At 52.3% G+C, this 18305-nt stretch overlaps 1 protein-coding gene across 5 annotated transcripts in view; it reads right to left on the bottom strand.

Moving 5' to 3' along the window:
- Positions 1 to 12205: 12205 nt before the first annotated feature.
- Whrn (whirlin) overlaps positions 12206 to 18305 on the bottom strand; it is an 82992-nt gene continuing 76892 nt past the window's right edge. For 3 of the 5 annotated variants that reach the window (XM_032903054.1, XM_032903020.1, XM_032903037.1), the window contains 5 exons: positions 17108 to 17179; positions 15774 to 16317; positions 13983 to 14164; positions 13540 to 13662; positions 12483 to 13222 (listed from right to left, as the gene is read on the bottom strand). In XM_032903054.1, coding sequence (XP_032758945.1) covers positions 13040 to 13222; positions 13540 to 13662; positions 13983 to 14164; positions 15774 to 16317; positions 17108 to 17179 — 1104 coding nt within the window. In that variant the 3' untranslated portion in view covers positions 12483 to 13039. Of the gene's footprint in view, positions 12246 to 12482; positions 13223 to 13468; positions 13663 to 13982; positions 14165 to 15773; positions 16318 to 17107; positions 17180 to 18305 lie in introns of those variants that run through there. The other 2 variants (XM_032903045.1, XM_032903028.1) reach the window with 2 other exon arrangements.

Below are 18305 nucleotides of genomic sequence, written 5' to 3'. Positions count from 1 at the left end.
TCCCCACTTCTCCCCGCCCCTGCAGCTGAGGCCTTGCCTTGCCTCCTCCTCCTCCTTGCAGGAAGCGCCCAGCCTGATTTCCTACAAGTGTTTGTGAAAAGGAGGGGGGTTTACAGTGCAGAGCCGGCGCCAAGAGCTTAACCCTTTGCTGGGCAAGAGCGGGTCTGCATTGATGAGAAGAGTTCACAAGAACTTCTGAGGCCTTGAGTTTGGGGCCACCTCAGGAAGTCCAGAAAAGGCTGGACGCTTGGCTAAGGTCACAATGCATGCTGGACCTAGGAAGAGGAGCCTGCAGCTCCTCCACCCCCCCAACCCCCTCCCCAAATGGGTCTCTTCCACCACCAATGACTTTAGCAGAGCCTCTCCTCCCACTCAGTAGGCCTCAGTGTCCATCTTAACTGGGTAGGTGGGGGATTGGGGTGGTGGTGGGGAGGGACACACATACACACACACACACACACACACACACACACACACACACACACACACACACACACGGCTCAGACTTGGTGCTTGCTCATGTTCTTCCAGCTTTAACTCTGTGTCATCACCTCAGGGAGGAATTGGTGATTTCTGCCCTCCCACTTACTGGCCATGTCTCGAGATAGATGCCCCTGCATTGGAATTTTCTAGGTAACAAGAACTAAAGATCAGATGAATATCTCCTCTTGTAGCTTCCTCCTCAGAGGCCCCCGAGAAGGAGGAACAGAATTATCTTGCCGGTCAGCCTGTGGCTCCTCAGGTCCTTCCACTTCTGTGAGAGGTGTAGTCGGGCAGCACTAGAAGCATGGCAGGGCACAGACACATCGCACCTGGCTCTTCGCTCTACAGTGAAGTGTGTAAGGTTTTAGGTGTGCCTGAGGCAGAGTATGAGACAGGCTGGTGACCAATGTCCCCGGCTGCTTCGAGTATTTCTGAGTCTGAGGACTTACAGAACCTAGGGGAGCACTTTCTAAGCACCAGTGGTTTCCGGTCCCAGATGCTGGACATGCCCTGGCTGAAGGCACCAGGCCTGCGAGGAACAAGCAGGGGAGGTGAGGCAGAACCATCAGGAAGGTCTGGGTGGGGAGGCCACAGTCACACAAGCGACAGGAAGGACAGGCAGAAGCAAGCCACAAGCGTGACTGATGAGAACATCCCAGAAAGGCAGTTGCAAAGACCTGAGAGCAGCAGGAGGGCCTTGAAGACAACAGGATGTGCTGTGAGAAGACTCAGGTGCTGGGGGGAGGGGGAGGGGGGAGGTAAAGAATTCGACCTTCAGGGTCCAGGCTGAAGCAGAGCAGCCATGAGGAAGTAGGAACCAGGTATGAGGAAGATGCTGCGGAAGCCTGAGTCTGCTCCTGGCTCCCTCCTCTGGCCCTGCTGACCCAGAGGAGGCATGAGATCAACCCTCTGACATCCAGAAAGCCCTCAGGGGACCTCAAGAGAGCAGCCAGGCCAGGGACCACCCAAGTGTGTTGGAGAGGAGTCCATAGGCCCGGGAGTTCAATGTCAGCCTCACCTCCTGCTGGCTCTGTGTCCCCAATGGTTCCACCACCTAGAGCCACAGGGCAAAGAGAATGGCCACTGCACAGGGGCTGCTGTCAATTCCGTGACAGATGGCTTGCCCGGTGTGCAGTAGAGGACCTCAGGACCTATTCCATCATCATAGTTTCTACCCCCAGTTCTCCTCAGGTGGAAGAATCTGGCCTCCTCCCAGGGCTTGTGGCTGATGGATGAATGAAATGAATGGGCCAGCTGCCAGTGTCTGGCTAAGTCTGGGCTAGCACCAAACACTTTCAACCGAGTAAGCCCCCAACTCCTGCACCCCTGTCCCTGCCTTGCATCCACATCTGGGGACCGGGGCTCGCCCTGCAGTCCCCCAGGGACCTATGGAACAGAGCCAAATCTTACTAAGACCCTGCCTACTGCTCTGGCGACCATGTGGCCCATTATGTGGGAGGCAAGCTCCCCTGACATCCTGTCACTCACCCCGCCCACCCTCCCCAGTCATTAACCCATCAACACCAGGTGGCTGCCACAGCTGGCACACCCTCTGCCTTGTTGAAAGACAGCAGCCAGTATTTACTGTCCTTCACCCACCCCTGCCCCCCCAGCCCCTGCCACTGGGCCTTTTCTTCACCCCAACCCCCACCCTTACCCCCACTCAGTATTCCTTTCTGGAACTCCATCCCCCAAGTTTACTCAAAGCTACAGACAAACAGAGCTTGGACACTAGCATTCCCCCAGCTCCTGTCCCCAGCGGGGCCCATCCTTTATTTGGGTTCACAAGCCAGACTGGGTGGTCCACCTGGCCACTCCATCACGTAATTCCTCTACTGCTGAGTCCCGTTTGGTGAATTTCCTAAACCTTACCAAACTCTGGCCCTGTCTGTCCCCACATATCTTCCAGAATCTTTCTGTTCTGGAAAAACACCCCACTCCACCACAGCCTCATGGGATCTTCTCACACACAAGCTTTCAAACCCAGTCGTACACAGGTTTGCCACTTGGGATGCTCTCATGCCAGCACCAGGACAAACAGAGGATGCAGCCTGGCCCTGATCCAGCCTCTCTCACTTTCTCAGTACTTGCCTGCTTCAGTCCCCAACTCCCCACTGTTCCCCAATAGGGCTTCTCACCAGCGACCCCCTATATTCCCTATTGACTCTGAGCTGCACGCAGACCTGGATCCTAAGACCTGAATCTCCTTGGGACTGAGGCCCACTGTGGCCAGTGCTGGTCTTGACTCCTCGGAGGAGCTCATGAAACTCTCCCTACTAAGTCCCCAGCATGGGATGACACATGACAGAGACACCACAGATGCATTCGGGATCATCCACTGCACCTAGCCAGTTATCAAGACTCGTGTGAGGGGCCCATTTCACAGATGGGTACACAAGGCCCCTAGAGCCCACACAACGTGCCCATAGTCACAAAGCTGGTGAACATGGTAAAGACTCAGATACATGAGGACCTGGCTCCTCCTGACCAAGACTAGTGTTCACCCCACCCAGGCTGAGGTGATCCTAAGGTCTGTGCACAGGGAGCCCAGAGTGGAGCCTAAGGCCAAGGCTACAATTCCTCCCTTGCAAAGGGAAGCCCTGCTCTCCCTTGAGGTTCTCCCATCGCTTGCCTCAGATATAGGAAGAAGTGTGTGTTTTCCCATGGCTCAGGGGAAACTGAGGCACAGAAGGGAGATAGTAGTTCTTAGCCACCCAGACAAGAAAACAAAAGTAAGGCCCTGTACCCTGGCCACCAGTCACTGGAGCACAGCAAGTCTTCTGAGTGCCACTGGACCTGACCTCCCTTGATTCTTCTGGAGGCCAGAAGTACAGTAGGGAACCACGAGCAGTCCAGCCATCTTGAGAGATCAGAGTGAGACACCCTAGGAGTGGGGCTGTCATTTCATCGTGACCCTCCTGAGTCCTGGCTCTCCTTCCCTGGGAAGGGTCACTTTCTCTTCTTGCCCAGGAGGCTGACTTTCCAGGTCAAAGTACATAGTGCATCCCAGCAGAAGCAGATGTCACAGAGGACCAAGGAGAGTGATGGAAGGCTGGTCTGACTCCCAGGTCACCTGGGACACATGGCATCCAGAGATGGTCACCAAAAGGCTGGACAGACAGCTCGGCAATAAAGTGCACTTGCTGCTCCTGCAGAGAACTGGGGTTCAGTTCCCAGCGTTTATATGATGGTTCACAACTACCTGTTCCAGAGGATCCAATGCCATCTTCTGGCCTACGTAAGCACCACATAACACACAGAACACATACATACATGCAGATAAACTACTTACAAATTTAAAAAAAATGAATCTGAAGAGGGGTGGGGGAGGGAGAGGGAAGGGAAAAGGAGAGGGAGAGGGAGAGGGAGAGGGAGAGGGGGAGGGGGAGAGAGAGAGAGAGAGAGAGAGAGAGAGAGAGAGAGAGAATGAATGTGTGTGTGTGTGTGTTCTGAGGTACCCAGAGGTCCACTGACCCCCCCAGATTCCATTCCAATTGCCCAACCAGGAAGCCTCACAGTGCTTAAAAATGCCTGAGTGCTAGCAATATATTCTTGGCACCATGAACTTTCAAAATTTTACTTTGAAAAAAGTTTGAGGCGTTTTTGAGCACCTGCTTTGTGTCAAACTCCTTGTAAAAGCTCTTTTAGGAATTAGTTCTCATCACCCTACTTCCATACCAATCCAAGAAGGTAGGAATTTGTCTCCTGTTTCATAAGTTATGAAGCAGGGATTGAAGCAGGTGTCTAATCTTAATTATTTTGTTACTGAAATATACAGTGAAGAGGTTGGAAACAACCTCATGTCCAACAATTGCTGAAATAATTATATTTGTTCCCAGCTGGGTGGTGGTGGCAGCTCACACCTTTAAACCCAGCACTCAGGAGGTAGAGGCAGGCGGATCTCTGTAGTTTGAGGCCAGCCTGGTCTACAGAGTGAGTTCCAAGACAGCCAGCGTTATACAGAGAAACCTTGTTATGAAATAAAATTGTATTTGTTCTCAAAGGGATAGGTTTTAGCTATTCACAGAAGAATAGGGAATGGTGTTTACTAGTGCAATACAGAAGCTGAAGGTGTAGCTCAGTGCAGTGGGTTTCATCTCTGCCACCATAGACACACAGATATACAGAAACATACACACATACGGAGAGAGAGAGACAGAGAGACAGACAGACAGACACACAGATATACAGAAACATACACACACATACAGAGAGAGAGAGACAGACACACAGACACACAGACACACAGAGACAGACACACAGATATACAGAAACATATACACACATACAGAGAGAGAGAGACACAGAGATAGAGACAGACAGATATACAGATACAGAGAGACAGACACACAGATATACAGAAACACACACACACAGAGATACAGAAACATACACATACAGAGAGAGAGACAGAGACAGAGACAGAGAGACAGAGACAGAGAGAGACAGACACAGACACAGAGACAGACACACAGATATACAGAAACATATACACACGTACAGAGAGAGAGAGACAGAGACAGACACAGAGACAGACACACAGATATACAGAAACATATACACACGTACAGAGAGAGAGAGACAGAGACACAGAGATAGAGACAGACATATAGACATAGAGAGACAGACACACAGATATACAGAAACACACAGAGACAGAGAGACAGACAGACAAATATACAGAAACATACACACATACAGAGAGAGAGACAGAGACAGAGAGAGACAAAGACAGAGTGACAGAGCACAGAGAGACAGATATACAGACACACACAGAGACAGACACAGATAAACAGAAAGAAACAGAGACAGAAAAAGAGAGAATGACACAGACATACACATAGAAACACACAGAAAGAGAAAGAGATATAGAAACACACACACACACACACGCACACACACACACACAGACCCCTGCATAGCAACACTCAGGCAAGCCCCCCGGGCTTCAGTTTCCCCTTCTCGGAGTTGATGGAGTGGGTGGGCCCTGAGTGTATGCAGCTCTGACCCTCTTTGACAGTTCCCACGCCTCCTCACTTCGCTTACCTGAGGCCTTGAGCTGTTTCTCACTCCTCTGGCTACTATGCAACATTTGAAAACAACACAAAGAAGAAGAGGCAACTCAGCTCGGCTCCTCAGAAGCAAACCAGCATTTAACAGACAAGGAACGACTCAGAGAGGTCACACACCCTGCCCAAGACCACACAGCATATTAAAGACATTCATAAATATAGTGCTTCCCCACCCAATGAGGCCCTTACTTGGGGGTCCCCTATACCTTGCATCACCTTCGCTCAAGTTCTTGGTCCTTGGCTGTAGCCCCAGGACCCCAAGCAGATTGACAGCTGGGCATGCTATTTGGCTTTGATCCCAGCTCCTTTCTGGAATAGGCTCTGGGGTGCTGGGAGCTGGGAAGGGTCTAGAGATGGGTGGGGGATCTCCTGGCAGGAGGGTCTGGCTTAGCAGTCCAGCTGGTTTGGCTGACACTTGGCAGTGGGGACCAGAGCCAAGATGGGACTACAGGCTGGATAAAGGAGAAACTAGAGAGGCTAAAATGAGGGGCCATGGGGTGGGAAGCCTTGGTTGTTCTGTTCTGGAACCTCCCTGAGAGCCTCCCCCACAGCCAGAGACCCTGGCTGAAAAGTGCTACCCCAGAAGGTATTCTGGAGATGCCAACCCCGTTCTCTCCAGGCTTCCCCAGACACTGTGCCTCCTCAGAAGACCACATCACCCTCCAACACGAAAGCTGTGCACAGGCTGCCGGGTGAGTGGAAGGGCTCAGACCTCTTTCCCCTGCACAGAGACAGCTGTAGGGACGAACTTCAGATGAATGGTTTAATCTCTCTGAACCTTAGACTGCACGGCAGGGACAATAGTGTCCACCTAGTGGCAATGCTGGGAAAGGAAGTGACAAAATCTAGCAGGGCTCAGTACTGGGCAGTGGGATGACAGCCCCAGCCCACCACAGGCACCTCATTACCTACAGTGAGACCCACGGTACAGTTGCCTGACTCAGTGCACTAGCCACTGTCACCAATGTCTATTGCTGTTGCTCTGTCCTTTCTCTGACTTCGATTCATCTCTGAACTTAGTTGGGGATTCTGAACAAAAGCTTTCAAAGATGCCACCCACATGGACTTGAAGATGACACCGGAAGGAATACCACCCTGCCCATTTTTTAGAGGGGTAAACTGAGGTGCTCAGAAGTAAAGCCTGACTGACCTCCTGCTGCATCTCTAGATCTGTCCAGGGCAGAGGCGACCTGAGGCTCTGACACACACAAGGTCTGTGGATTCTTTGAAATGTTGCTCTGCCCACTGGGGTCCACTGACTGACATAATACAGTGCAGTTTCCAACTCCCCTCCCAGTGCAGACGGCTGAGTCTGTAGAGCCCCAGGTCCTCTGGAAAGCCCAGCTCTGGAGGCTGATGAAATCCCCTCTCAAGAGAGCCCAGATCACATGGTTCCGATGCAAACCAGCTGGCCTCTGGGAGGAAATACCCGCGTGGGCACTTGTCCCTCCTGCGGAACACGGGGACAGCCAAGGGACAAACCCATACAGTCTGCATCACCCGCAGATTGTTTCCCACATCAACAGGTCAAACATACTTATTTAACCAATACAGCTATTCTATTACCTCAACGAAACAGTCCCAGCATCAACCCCTACAGCTCCAGAAGAGGAGCCTGGGGGATTCTTCAGGCAGCCGGCGTGTATCTAGCTTTAACCTTCATGCTTCTGATTCAGCCTGATTTCTTCTGTTTTAGAGGGCAGTAACAATGCCTCTTTTCACTGAAGCCGGCTCAGCTTCTCTTCTCAGCTCTAAAACAGCTCGCGTTTGTTTTCATCAACTTTCCTTTCCAACTTTCTCAAACGCAGAGGTGCCTTTTGATTCTCTTCGTCCTGTCCTTTCAACTAAAGCCCGGGGAAGGAGCGTCAGAAGTCTCGTCCAAGATTTCATAGCAAGCAGACACAGACTCTGTCTCCCAGTACTCGCGCCTCCCTGCTGTGCGCCTTTGGCTAAGCCGCGCCACCTCTCTGTGCCTCAGTCGCCCCTTTGGTACGTGCCAAGAAGGGACTGCCCTATTTTGGCAGTTCCTCCTGGTCCCCCCTTCCACTATGGAGAAACCCACCCCACGCTGTTCCCCCAACGCCCGCTGGACAAAATAAGAAGGGAGGAAAAAACCTTGCGTTAGGAATCCGGGGACAGCGAGGCTGTGAAGCTGCCTGGCCGCGGAGTTGTTGCTGGGTGACCCAGCCTCACACAAATCCTAGAACAGCAGCGCCCCACCTCCCGGGTCACCAAGCAACAGGGCCACGCCTGCTACCCAAACACCGCCGGCAGCCCCGCCAATGACCACCCCCAGTCCCCCGGGACCCTTGCTGGGTAGGCTATATACAGGGGCTGGAGAACAGAAGCCCAGGCCCCCACTGCGCGGAGGTGGAGACTGAGGCCGGAGAGGCGGGCCTAGGGCGTCCGGGTGTTACGACGTCCTAGGGTGCGGCTGGGTCCGTCAACGCGCGCTCTAGACTCCCAGAGCCACAATCTGTCCCCGCGAGCCAGTGTGGCGCTCCCACGTGGAGATAGCTGAAGCCTCGTGGGTCCTATAGGACCCAGTCCGGCAGCGCTGTCCACTCTCGTCCCCACCCTCCCGAAGGGGAAACTGAGTCCCTAAAGGCTGAGTTTCACTCCCTCCTCGAGCGGGACCGTAGTCCGAGCCTCACCTGCAGCTGGCACCGCGCGCCCTGGTTTCCTGGAGTTGAGCGGCAGACAAAGGCCTCCAATCCGCGCTTAAGGCGGGGCGTGCCTGCTTTGCATAATGCCCGCAGCCCGTCCTGGACAGCAGAGAGGCGGGCTCCTGGGGGTGGAGCTTCTGTGAAACCCACCAATCATTGAGAGGCTGGCGGCACCGACTTGTCTCCCAGACTTTGGCAGTCGGGGGGGGGGGGAACAGGTTCCAAGGCTAAATGGGACAAAATCTCAAATCTATTGGACTGCATCTTGTGCGAGCCTTACCTAGCTTAGAAAGGGGAAACTGAGGGCCAGAAGGGAGGATATCTAGAGTGAGGTCCACCATGAGAAATGAGTCAACAAGTTTAAGGACAGAGATCCGCTGCTTAATAACTGTAGCAATAAATTGTGCGCTCATTAGATGTACTAAGCTCCTGTGAGATAGTTTGGGATACCACCGTTCTGGCTACAACACCCTAGAGATAGACCCGGAAATGTAGGAATATTGTTTTCCACCAAAGCCACCTCGAACAATAGTGGTATGGAGTGTCAGGCTGGCCTGGACCCCTGTTCCAGTTCCCTTTGTTATTTGCCAATGCAGAAGGGCAAAAATTCTAATTCAACGCTGCGACTTTTGAGGGTGCAGAAGGAGGTGCAGACAAATGGCTTCAGCTGCTTCAAGACATGTATCTATTTAACAACAGCCCTACTGCCAGATGTGTATTCCTCCTGCAGATGGCTCCCCACACAGCCAACAGCAGCTAGCACAGCATTGGCTGGCCTCAGTCACCAAAGGACTACTTGGGTGTAATGAGCCTCCAAATTGTGTCAGCAACGTGCTCTGCATGTAAAGATGGCAAACAGCTCAGAGAGGTTAAGTGGCCCGCCCAAGGCTACACAGCCGAGGAGCAAGAGAGTAGAATTTCAGGAAGTATAGACTCCTAATCAATCCTTGTGCTACCTACATCCAGCTACTGCATTGCACACCCTCTTTCTTCATAGAGAGCTGCAGGTAGTTTACAGGCCAACTTGGCATTCCTTTGGGCCCACATCGCAAGAACCCCAAATTCTCTCTGTGCTAGGCTTCTTCATGCTGTGTCAGAAAATGCTGGGGTATGAAAGGCCTGTGAGTACATCATCATGGAAGTGAGCTGTTCTGGTTAGTTTTTATTGTTGATTTGACGCAACCTTGAGTTGCCCGGGAAGAAGGAATTGTCTCCAGCACATTGGCCTATGGCCATTCTGTGAAGATTGTCTTGGGAGGTGACAGCCCACTGTAGGCGGCACCATCCCTAGGCAAGCGAGCCTGGTTGTAGTTGAACAAGCTGGTATGAATGGCTCTTGCGTCAGGATTCCTGCCTTGAGTTCCTGTGTGGGCCTCCCTTAATGATGGACTGTAACTTGTGAGGTGAAATAAACCCTTTCCCCATTAAGTTGTTTTTGGTCATGGTGTTTATCCCTGAAATACAAATTACAACATGAGCTACTCTCCTAGAGTGGAGCAACATTCCCCTCTGAAAGATTTTGGAACAGGGGACAATGACAGAAAATGGTGAGGTTCATCATCTGAGTTCCCCAGCAGGGAGGAGCCCCTTTGAGACTCTTCAGCCATCCACTCCTCATCTTTGATAACACACACACACACACACACACACACACACACACGTGCACGCACGTGTACACATGCACGCGTGCGGTCAGGAAACAGATACACAGCCCAGGAGGACACCTGACTCCTGCACCCCCGCCATACTGAAACTCTCCCTACCCACTGGTATGAATGTCTCTCCTGGGCTCAAGCTCCTGAGGGTCTGAACTTGTTCTTCTTACGTTCACTGCCAAGGAATTTGGAGGTTTCAATTACACTGGAAACTGGGCCTGACTGAAGGTGTTGGGAAAGGCTAATACAGCAGGATTACAAATTCAAGACCAGCCTGGGCTACAGCTCTCTATCAAAATAAAAATTCTAAAGAACTGGGTCTAGAGATCAGCTGTAGTGTTACCGTGCCCTGGGTTCAGTCTCCAGTACTTCAAAACTGGGTGAATGCAATTCCCTTGTAATTCAGCGGTAAAAACCCATTAGGAATATACCAGTGAACCCTTTCCACAGAGCCAGGCTCAGGAATCCTGGAAGCAACAGCACAGGAAACTCATTCTTGTCCTACCCTTTCCTAGAACAGTCTTGGGGGCTAGGGTGCTCTCTCCAAAGGGTTGGACCAAGTAGCAAGCTGGTAAATTAGGGTCAGTACAATGTATCTGCCCTGCAGGTCAAACAGCAGCCCAGTGAGTAGCCTATGAGCTCTCAACCAATCAGCCACAGCTTGGAAGCTGTGCACTCAGTGCAAACCACGAGGCCCTGAGCTGGAGAAGGTAAGGCGTCCGTCTGTGATATCATACAGAATCCCACGGGCAGATCATCCCTGAGCCTGTGGCTGTCACTCCATGGGCTGTACTTGTCGCTTACTGTGCAGTTCTGGATTCCAGGTGTGACTGATCACCTCTGGGGGCCTACTTCGTGCATCTTACAGGCAGGGAACACACACAGGGCGAGTCACCTGCCACACTTCCTCAGGCATCGAACTGACAAGTGATGTCAGGAGCCTCGAGCCTGTCAAAGCCCTCTATAGTTGGGTAGGTGTTATTCTCTCATAGAGGTGACAGACCTTACAGGGAAGGGAAGGAGCAGCCATGACCCTAAGAGGGGTTGACGCCTTGGGTGGATGAAGGTGGGTACCAGCTGCCTTGGGAGAACGGAGGTTTGGCTTCTGGTGATCTTCCTGGGCTTGAAAGAAAAGGATGGCCACTAAGACTTGAACTTAGACCATTGCTAGAGACTTAGAAGCTGGAGCCAAGCCATATAAATGCTTTACCACTGAACTTCAATCCCCACCCCAGAGCAGGATCTTGTGCAAGCCAATGGAATTGACATCCCCTCTCTACCTTGAACCGAGCCCTGGGCCTTCTGGTAAAGGGCTGACCACACCTTTTCCACCAGACATCATAACATCAGGAGGAAATAGCCCTCAGGCTGGTCTCCAAGCAAAAGGCAAACTCAAGTTCTGCCACCTTTCCTACCTGACACTCCTTTGTGTCTATTTCCAACCCTCTCTGGCTTTGGATGCTGCAGAAGTCCCGTCCGGAGGGACCCAGGACTTCACTACCTTGGCTGTGGGCCTTGCCCACATAGACAGGTGTGTCCAGCTCTAGCTGAGTGAAAACAGCTCTCTAAGCAGCTCTCCATCTCTCTGCACTCCCAGGACCCTGAGGGAAAACAAGGCTGTAGGTGCCATCTGGGAAGCATCTAGAGCAGTGGGCCTCCTCTCTGTCCTTCCTTAGTGAGTCACTTACCTATAAACCAGGGCTTCAGAGCTGGCTTCCTGGATTGTGCACAAGGTGTTCAGTCTGGTATGTGTTCGTGCAGGTGTGTACTTGTGCCCACATGTGCATGTTCACGTGGAAGCCAGAGATCAAACACAGACACCATTCCCAAGGAGCTGCTCCTTGTTTAGACAAGGTCTCCCACATCAGGCTTGCTGATGGGACAATGTTGGCTGCTCACTGAGCCCCAGGATCACCCTGTGTGTGCCTCCCCAGTGTTTGAATTACAAATCTATGCTACTGCGTCTGTCTTTTTATACTGGTTCTGGGAATTGAACTCAGGACCTCATGATTGTATGCCAATTACTTTACTAAGTCATTTTCCCCAGTGTGTGTGTGTGTGTGTGTGTGTGTGTGTGTGTGTGTGTGTTTTCTTTTTCTTTTTTTTCAGAGCTGGGGACCGAACCCAGGGCCTTACGCTTGCTAGGCAAGCGCTCTACCACTGAGCTAAATCCCCAACCCCCCAATGTGTGTTTTTAATCATGATGCCCATAACATACTCTATCTGGGAGCATACCTGGGTGCTTTAATTTAAAGATGTTAACTTCACATTTTTTTTTTCTTTTTTCTTTTTTTCGGAGCTGGGGACCGAACCCAGGGCCTTGCGCTTGCTAGGCAAGCGCTCTACCACTGAGCTAAATCCCCAACCCCAACTTCACATTTTTTAAAGTAAATTTTACCCTCACAGCTTCAGTAAGGTCCTCCAATGGGCAGGTGAGACCCAAGCCCTGTCTTCTCTCTTTCTGTGTATCCTCAACTGAACTGGTGCTCAGGACTCAGTTGATAATGTATGATGCTCTGGGTACCCCACCTGTCCACCCCTCACAGCTCCCCACGCAGAGCAACCTAAACCCCAGCCCACAGGCAACGGCACAGAACACTGGCCCCTAACCTTGTTCAGATTTCTTTATTGAAAAATTAAAGTCATAAGCTCTGTATATAAATACACTGACATTGCTGGTCGCCTGCAAGGCCTCTGGGATAGGTTGGGGTGCAAAGGGAAGCTGGGGCCTGGGGTCTCCTGAAGCACAGGAAGGGAAATAAATAAATAAATACCATAGGGGGCACGGAGCCAAGAGGAAGGGGGTGCGACTGGTGTGAACAGGCGTGCTGGCGGCTCATTTGTGGCACTGAAGGTCCCCCTGGCAGGAAGCAGTCTGTGAACTCTCCTGTGTCCTCACAGCCAAAGACCTAGGCATCTGGGGCAGCAGCACCCCTATCCAGCCTAGAGAAATGTGCTCTGCCTTCCTTCCTGTCACCTAATGTCGTTTTATTGAGCTCCTACTGTGTTTCTGGCACACAGGTTTTGACCTGACTCTCTGCTTGCCTTGTCTGGCGCTTTTTCTCCTAGTCTGGGCCAGGGGACCAGGCAGGGTGTATGTGTCAGGGTGGGGTGGGGACTCTGCCTGTGACCCTGGCTGATAGCCCTGACCTTGGCCCCACCCCTAGAGCATCACGTTGAACTCAGTGACCAGAAAGTCGATGTAGTCTCTCTCCTTGGTCTTGAAGGCCTCAGCGATGATTCGGGCGGCCTCTCTGTGCTCCTTACCCCGAAGTGTCTGCCCGTTCACTTCCAGGATCACGTGGCCCACCTTGAGCTGCCCACAGTTATGGGCAGAACCTCCTCGCTGCACAGGGAGACACAAACACGGGTCACGTGGGTACCTGGCTGGATGCTGCCGGTCTCAAGTCCACAGTCCTGGCAAAGTTGGAGCTGCGCAGAGTAAAAGGAAGCAGCTTTCAAAGTTCTAGGCTAGGATGGAGTGGAGGCGGGGAAACCATTCGTGTCAGCCTGCCCTGGCAGCTCAACACGTCAAGGAGCTTACCATGCAAGGGAGCTTGTCCATGGCTGTCTCTGGGCTCTGTGTCACCTCTGGGAAGGCAAATCTTAAGGGTGGGGAGGAAGAGCTGTTTAACAAGGGGAGACGTACGCAAGGGGACATACCTGAATTGTGACGATCCTGGGCAGAGGCTGGCGTGTGTTGGCACCACCCTCAATGGCGATGCCCAGTGTGGCTGCGCTCTTCCTCACACGGATCAGGGTGGACGTTGGCTCCAGCAGGCCAGGCTGTGGGTGGGAGAGGGGTGGTAGAGGGCAGTTGGAGCCTCAAATATGACACCTGGTGTCCTTGGCTCTTTAATACTGCTCACGGCCCAGACGGCCTGGTGTAGCAGGGACTGGAATCCCAGGCCTGAGTTACATGCTACACTAGAGCAGAGAGCAGCTGCCAGTCCCTGCCCCCCGGGATCAGGGCGAAGTGAGATTCCATGATTCCTAGCACAGGGACCCTTCTGGATGAGGGTCCCTTCCAGCAACGCATCCCAAGCGTCCCATGCCAAGTGTCTCCCGATTCTTCCAGCGGGGCCCCGTGTGCACTCCCGACTCACAGGTTTGTTGGCACCCTCTGTGGTCCTCTCTGTCTGGGGAAGCTCCTTGCCATTCTTGTTCTTAGTGTTTGCTGTCTGTCTGCCTCGACCTGAGGTGCTGGCCTCTGTCTCTCCAGCATCCACGCCACTGTCCTCACTTAGAGTCTGCCCGCTGTCTGAGAGCTGAGAGAGTGTGGAGGCTGCTGGGGACACACAAAGGGACAACGGCTGTCACGGGGAGGGGAGGAAAGGGGGACTTGGGAGAAGTAATGGATTTGGGGATGGATGGCTATGAAAACTGACCTTGCAAAGATGGAGGGAAGGATGAAGGGATACAGGCCCTGTCAGCAGGGCTATTCCCTGCGACCTTCCCAATCTCTTGACTACCCGACCTGCCAACAGGGCTTGTCCTGATGGTCACTATGTCCAGGACTTCTGCCCAGGTCCCAGGCACAGGCATAGATATGAAAATAGAGGTTAATGGGCTGGCTCAGCTCACAGGAAGGAGCTGATGCTTTTGTTGTTCCAATTCACATAATGTCGCGTTTTAATGAAAGAGATTTGAATTAGGAGATTTTCTTTAAAAGGTCATAATTTCACAAGAAAACCATGAAAGGTCCGCCACCCTTTTTGTGACTGCCTTGGTATGAGCTGAGTGGTGAACACACGTATCCTATTCCCTAGCTGTGGCCACTGGACCCTGAGCTGGAGGCTCTTGCTTAAGAACATGCACTGTGAACCCTGTTGTGTAGGGTAGTGGTGCTGTGCAAGCCTGGGTGAGAGAGATCCTCCCAGAGCCGCCCGCCCTGTTCTAATCCTGGAGAGTGATGCTGAGGAAGGGTCACAGAGACTACTGTGCAGAGAGGAACAGCAGGGGTGGGGGGATGGACCAAATGGAGAGTAACGGAATGCTGGCCCAGGGCTGACGGCAGGGTAGAACTCCATGAGTTAAGTACAAGCAAGCTGTCTAGTCATTGCTGGCTCTCAGCGTCCCCTGCCTGCTATGTCTTCAGAGGTCTGCTTGATCTTCTCACACATGCCAGTTTCCTTGGGGTGGGGACATAGTTCAGCAACTGTGAGTATGGCTCAAGTCCCTCCTCGCCCTTATTTATTTATTTATTTATTTATTTATTTATTTATTTATTTATTTATTGGCTTCTTAGGCTACCCTAGGTGGTCCTGGGATACCATAGTTCAGCAACTGTGAGTATGGCTCAAGTCCCTCCTCGCCCTTATTTATTTATTTATTTATTTATTTATTTATTTATTTATTTATTGGCTTCTTAGGCTACCCTAGGTGGTCCTGGGCTACCTAACATTAGGTATCAATTTAGCCACAAGATGGCAGCAGAGCCCAGCTAACTTGCTGGACCGCCAGCACTTCCTCCACATCCTCATTGGGCATCCCTTAGAAAACAGGGGGTCCCCAGCCTGGGGCTTTGTTGAACTCTAAATTTTACACACCATTCAAAGGCCCAGAGACTAGGATCGCCACACCCCTGGAATCCAGCACGTGCTCTATGCTAGACTTGGTGGTTCAAGCTGAGAGATGATGGGTGCTACCGTCTCTGTCTACTGCACATTACCAGGGAAGGTGCCACTCAGTCAGCCAACAAATGACTAGTCAGGGGCAGTGGTGAGATTCAAACTCAAGTCTTGACTCCAGGTCATCGTCTTTCTGACCCTGAGCTAGACCTCACGGTGCCTAGCAGACCACTCTGCAGCACCCAGCCCTGGCAGTCACAGCAGGAAGAGTGACTCTCAGGACTGGAGACCCCTCCCCGTGTCCCAGAGTTGGGCAACCATACTCACTGCGAGTCTGGGGGAGAGCCCGCACTTCATTCACATCCGGCTCACTATCTGGACGGTGCACCTCCACCAGGACAAAGTGCTGGTTTGCGCCCACAGCGTCAGCGTGTTCAGAGGGTGATGGCGGTGGAAGGCAGGCCCCAGCTCCTGGAGTCTCTGCAGGAGGACTCTTCAGGTGTGGTGGGGACTGGACCCGAGGGAAGGGGCCGATGGGGTGCTGGTTAACCAGGGCCAGGTGGGTGTCCAGCGGTTTCCTGGAGCTGGGGTTGGCATGGGAGATGGAGGCGTAAATGGGGGAGGAGGGAGAGTCCCGTGCTGAGGAAGGTCCTGGAGTGGGTGTGGGTGCAATGCCCGGCGGCGGCGGGCTGCGATTCCGTGGTGCTGAGAAGACAATGCCTGAGTGGGCAGCGGAAGACAGAGGTGCAGAGTCCTCCCTCACTGGCTTCCGAGTCTGGCCAAGCAGGCGGTCGTGACCTTGAGCCAGAGGTGGTGGGGGAGGAGGTGGCTTGACGCCAGGCAGATCCTCCGAGGGAGATCTGACATCGTCCTGCCAAAAGACCCAACAGGAGTAGAAGTCAGAGCCCATGGTGGCTGGAGCACGACAGTGAGTGGTACTGGACCCAGCAAGGATTGGGTCCCCGCTCCTCAGCTCCTGGCCACATTGCTTTGAATAATGCAAGGCTAAGTGGAAAACTGTTCCCTACATCTCGGCAGCTGAGGAGCGCCAGGATCTCCGCGGGTGTCTCTGGGGACCCAATCAATTCCTTTGGGAACTGAAGTTCTTGGCATCAGCAGGGGCTTATCACAAGTGACAAGACTTAATTAGCTGCAGGGTGGGACAGGAGGCGGCCCCTGGGGGCTGCGGGGTGGTAGGATGGCCATGAACAGGGCAAGGCGCATCTCTGAGCCCAGCACACCTTCACTCAGCAGAATGCATGGTGTGTCAAGAAGGTGCCTGAGGTACAGTGTGCCTTATGAGCAGAAGTGGACCATGGCCACCAGCCCCCAGGAGCTCCATCAAAACTCTGACAGCCATATAGGGACTGTCTCAATGCTCTGACCAAACCACCTGACTTGTTCTGGCCCCCAACTGTGAGCAAGGTGCAACGTTTGCATGTTACAGATGGGAAAACGCTGACACAGAAGGGCTAAGAAGTTTGCCCAAGGCCACACAGGCAACAGAGGAGTGGGATTAGAGTCTAGGCAATCAGCTGGGTTGGGGGCTCTCAGCAGAGACTCTATCCTCCTACCGGTTCTGTGTTCCCTCTGCAGCTGCCCCCAAGAGGAGCCCAGGGGTCCATGAGCAAAGAAGGGAGTGCAACAAAGCAGGGCCTTACCACAGACACATCCGGGAGAGCGTTGGTGCTGCCTTGGGTAGTCTCACCGGTTCCCTCCAGGTCTAATGTATTCTAGAAATGGGAGGACAAGCGACAAGCTGAGCAGGCAGGAGCTGAGAGGGGAGCTCATCTGTTTTCCAGACCCAGAATCTATGACCTTAGGACACTTTCTGATGACTGAGGCAATCCTGACACAGTCCGCTCTGGGGATATTTACCTTACCCATTCAAAGCAATAGTGACTTTTTCTGTTAGTCACTTTGAAGTAATTATTATTATTATTATTATTATTATTATTATTATTATTGCTGTTATTATTATTGAGACAAGGTCTTATGTAGTTCATTCTGCTCTCGCTTTAAATTTGCTACAAAGCCTGAGACGACCTTGAATTGACTCTCCTTTTGTCTACCTTCCAGAGTGCTGGGATTAGAGGCATGTGCCAATACATTCAATGTATCTGATGCTGGGAATTGAACACAAGTCTTTACATACAACAACGGCGACAATGACAACAACAAAAGCAGTCTATCAACTGAGCTACAGTCCAAGCCAGGAAGTCGATTTTTCTCTGGGACTTCCTGACCGTTTTCAGGCCTTCGCTGAGCTACCTGGAGGTGCTGGGAATAGCTTAGGCTTGAGCTTTGGGTGCTGTGCTCAGCAGATGCAGCAAACTCTGGGGGTGAGGCATGCAGAACAAATGAGGTGCGTCTAAGTGTGCTGTTCCTTATAAGTGGCTTCGACACCATAGGGGTTAGTGTATAAGTGGGTCCCCTCTTACAAAACTATCTATGTCTCCCTTCCTGCATACTGTGGGGGGGTGGACGACACACATAGGGATTTAGACCTCAGAGGGCATCACATGGCTGATGCATACAATACACTGGGGGGGGGGCAGAAGCAAGGAAGGCTTCCAAGACAGGGCAGGGCTGAATACTGGCTCTGACTGTGATCAAGGAGCCATGTTTCAGACCCTGACAACTGTGTGTGCATAACCAGGGAAGAACACAGAGAATACGTGAGGATTTTCTGTCAGCCCTTGGTCATGCTTGGACTTAAGCCTGAGGGCAGTGGGTTGCCTCGGAGATGAGGTCAACTTTGCTTTCCACAAAGAAAATTCATTTTGCTCACGTCCCCTCCTGCCAAATTCGAGCACTGTAGGCACTGTGGCCAGACCTTCTTACTACTAGCCTTTGCTG

Source organism: Rattus rattus, chromosome 1 (genome assembly GCF_011064425.1).
Source record: "Rattus rattus isolate New Zealand chromosome 1, Rrattus_CSIRO_v1, whole genome shotgun sequence".
Taxonomy (NCBI): Eukaryota; Metazoa; Chordata; class Mammalia; order Rodentia; family Muridae; genus Rattus; species Rattus rattus.
Note: the sequence above shows the minus strand (reverse complement) of the source record. Positions and strands in the feature narration are given on the sequence as shown.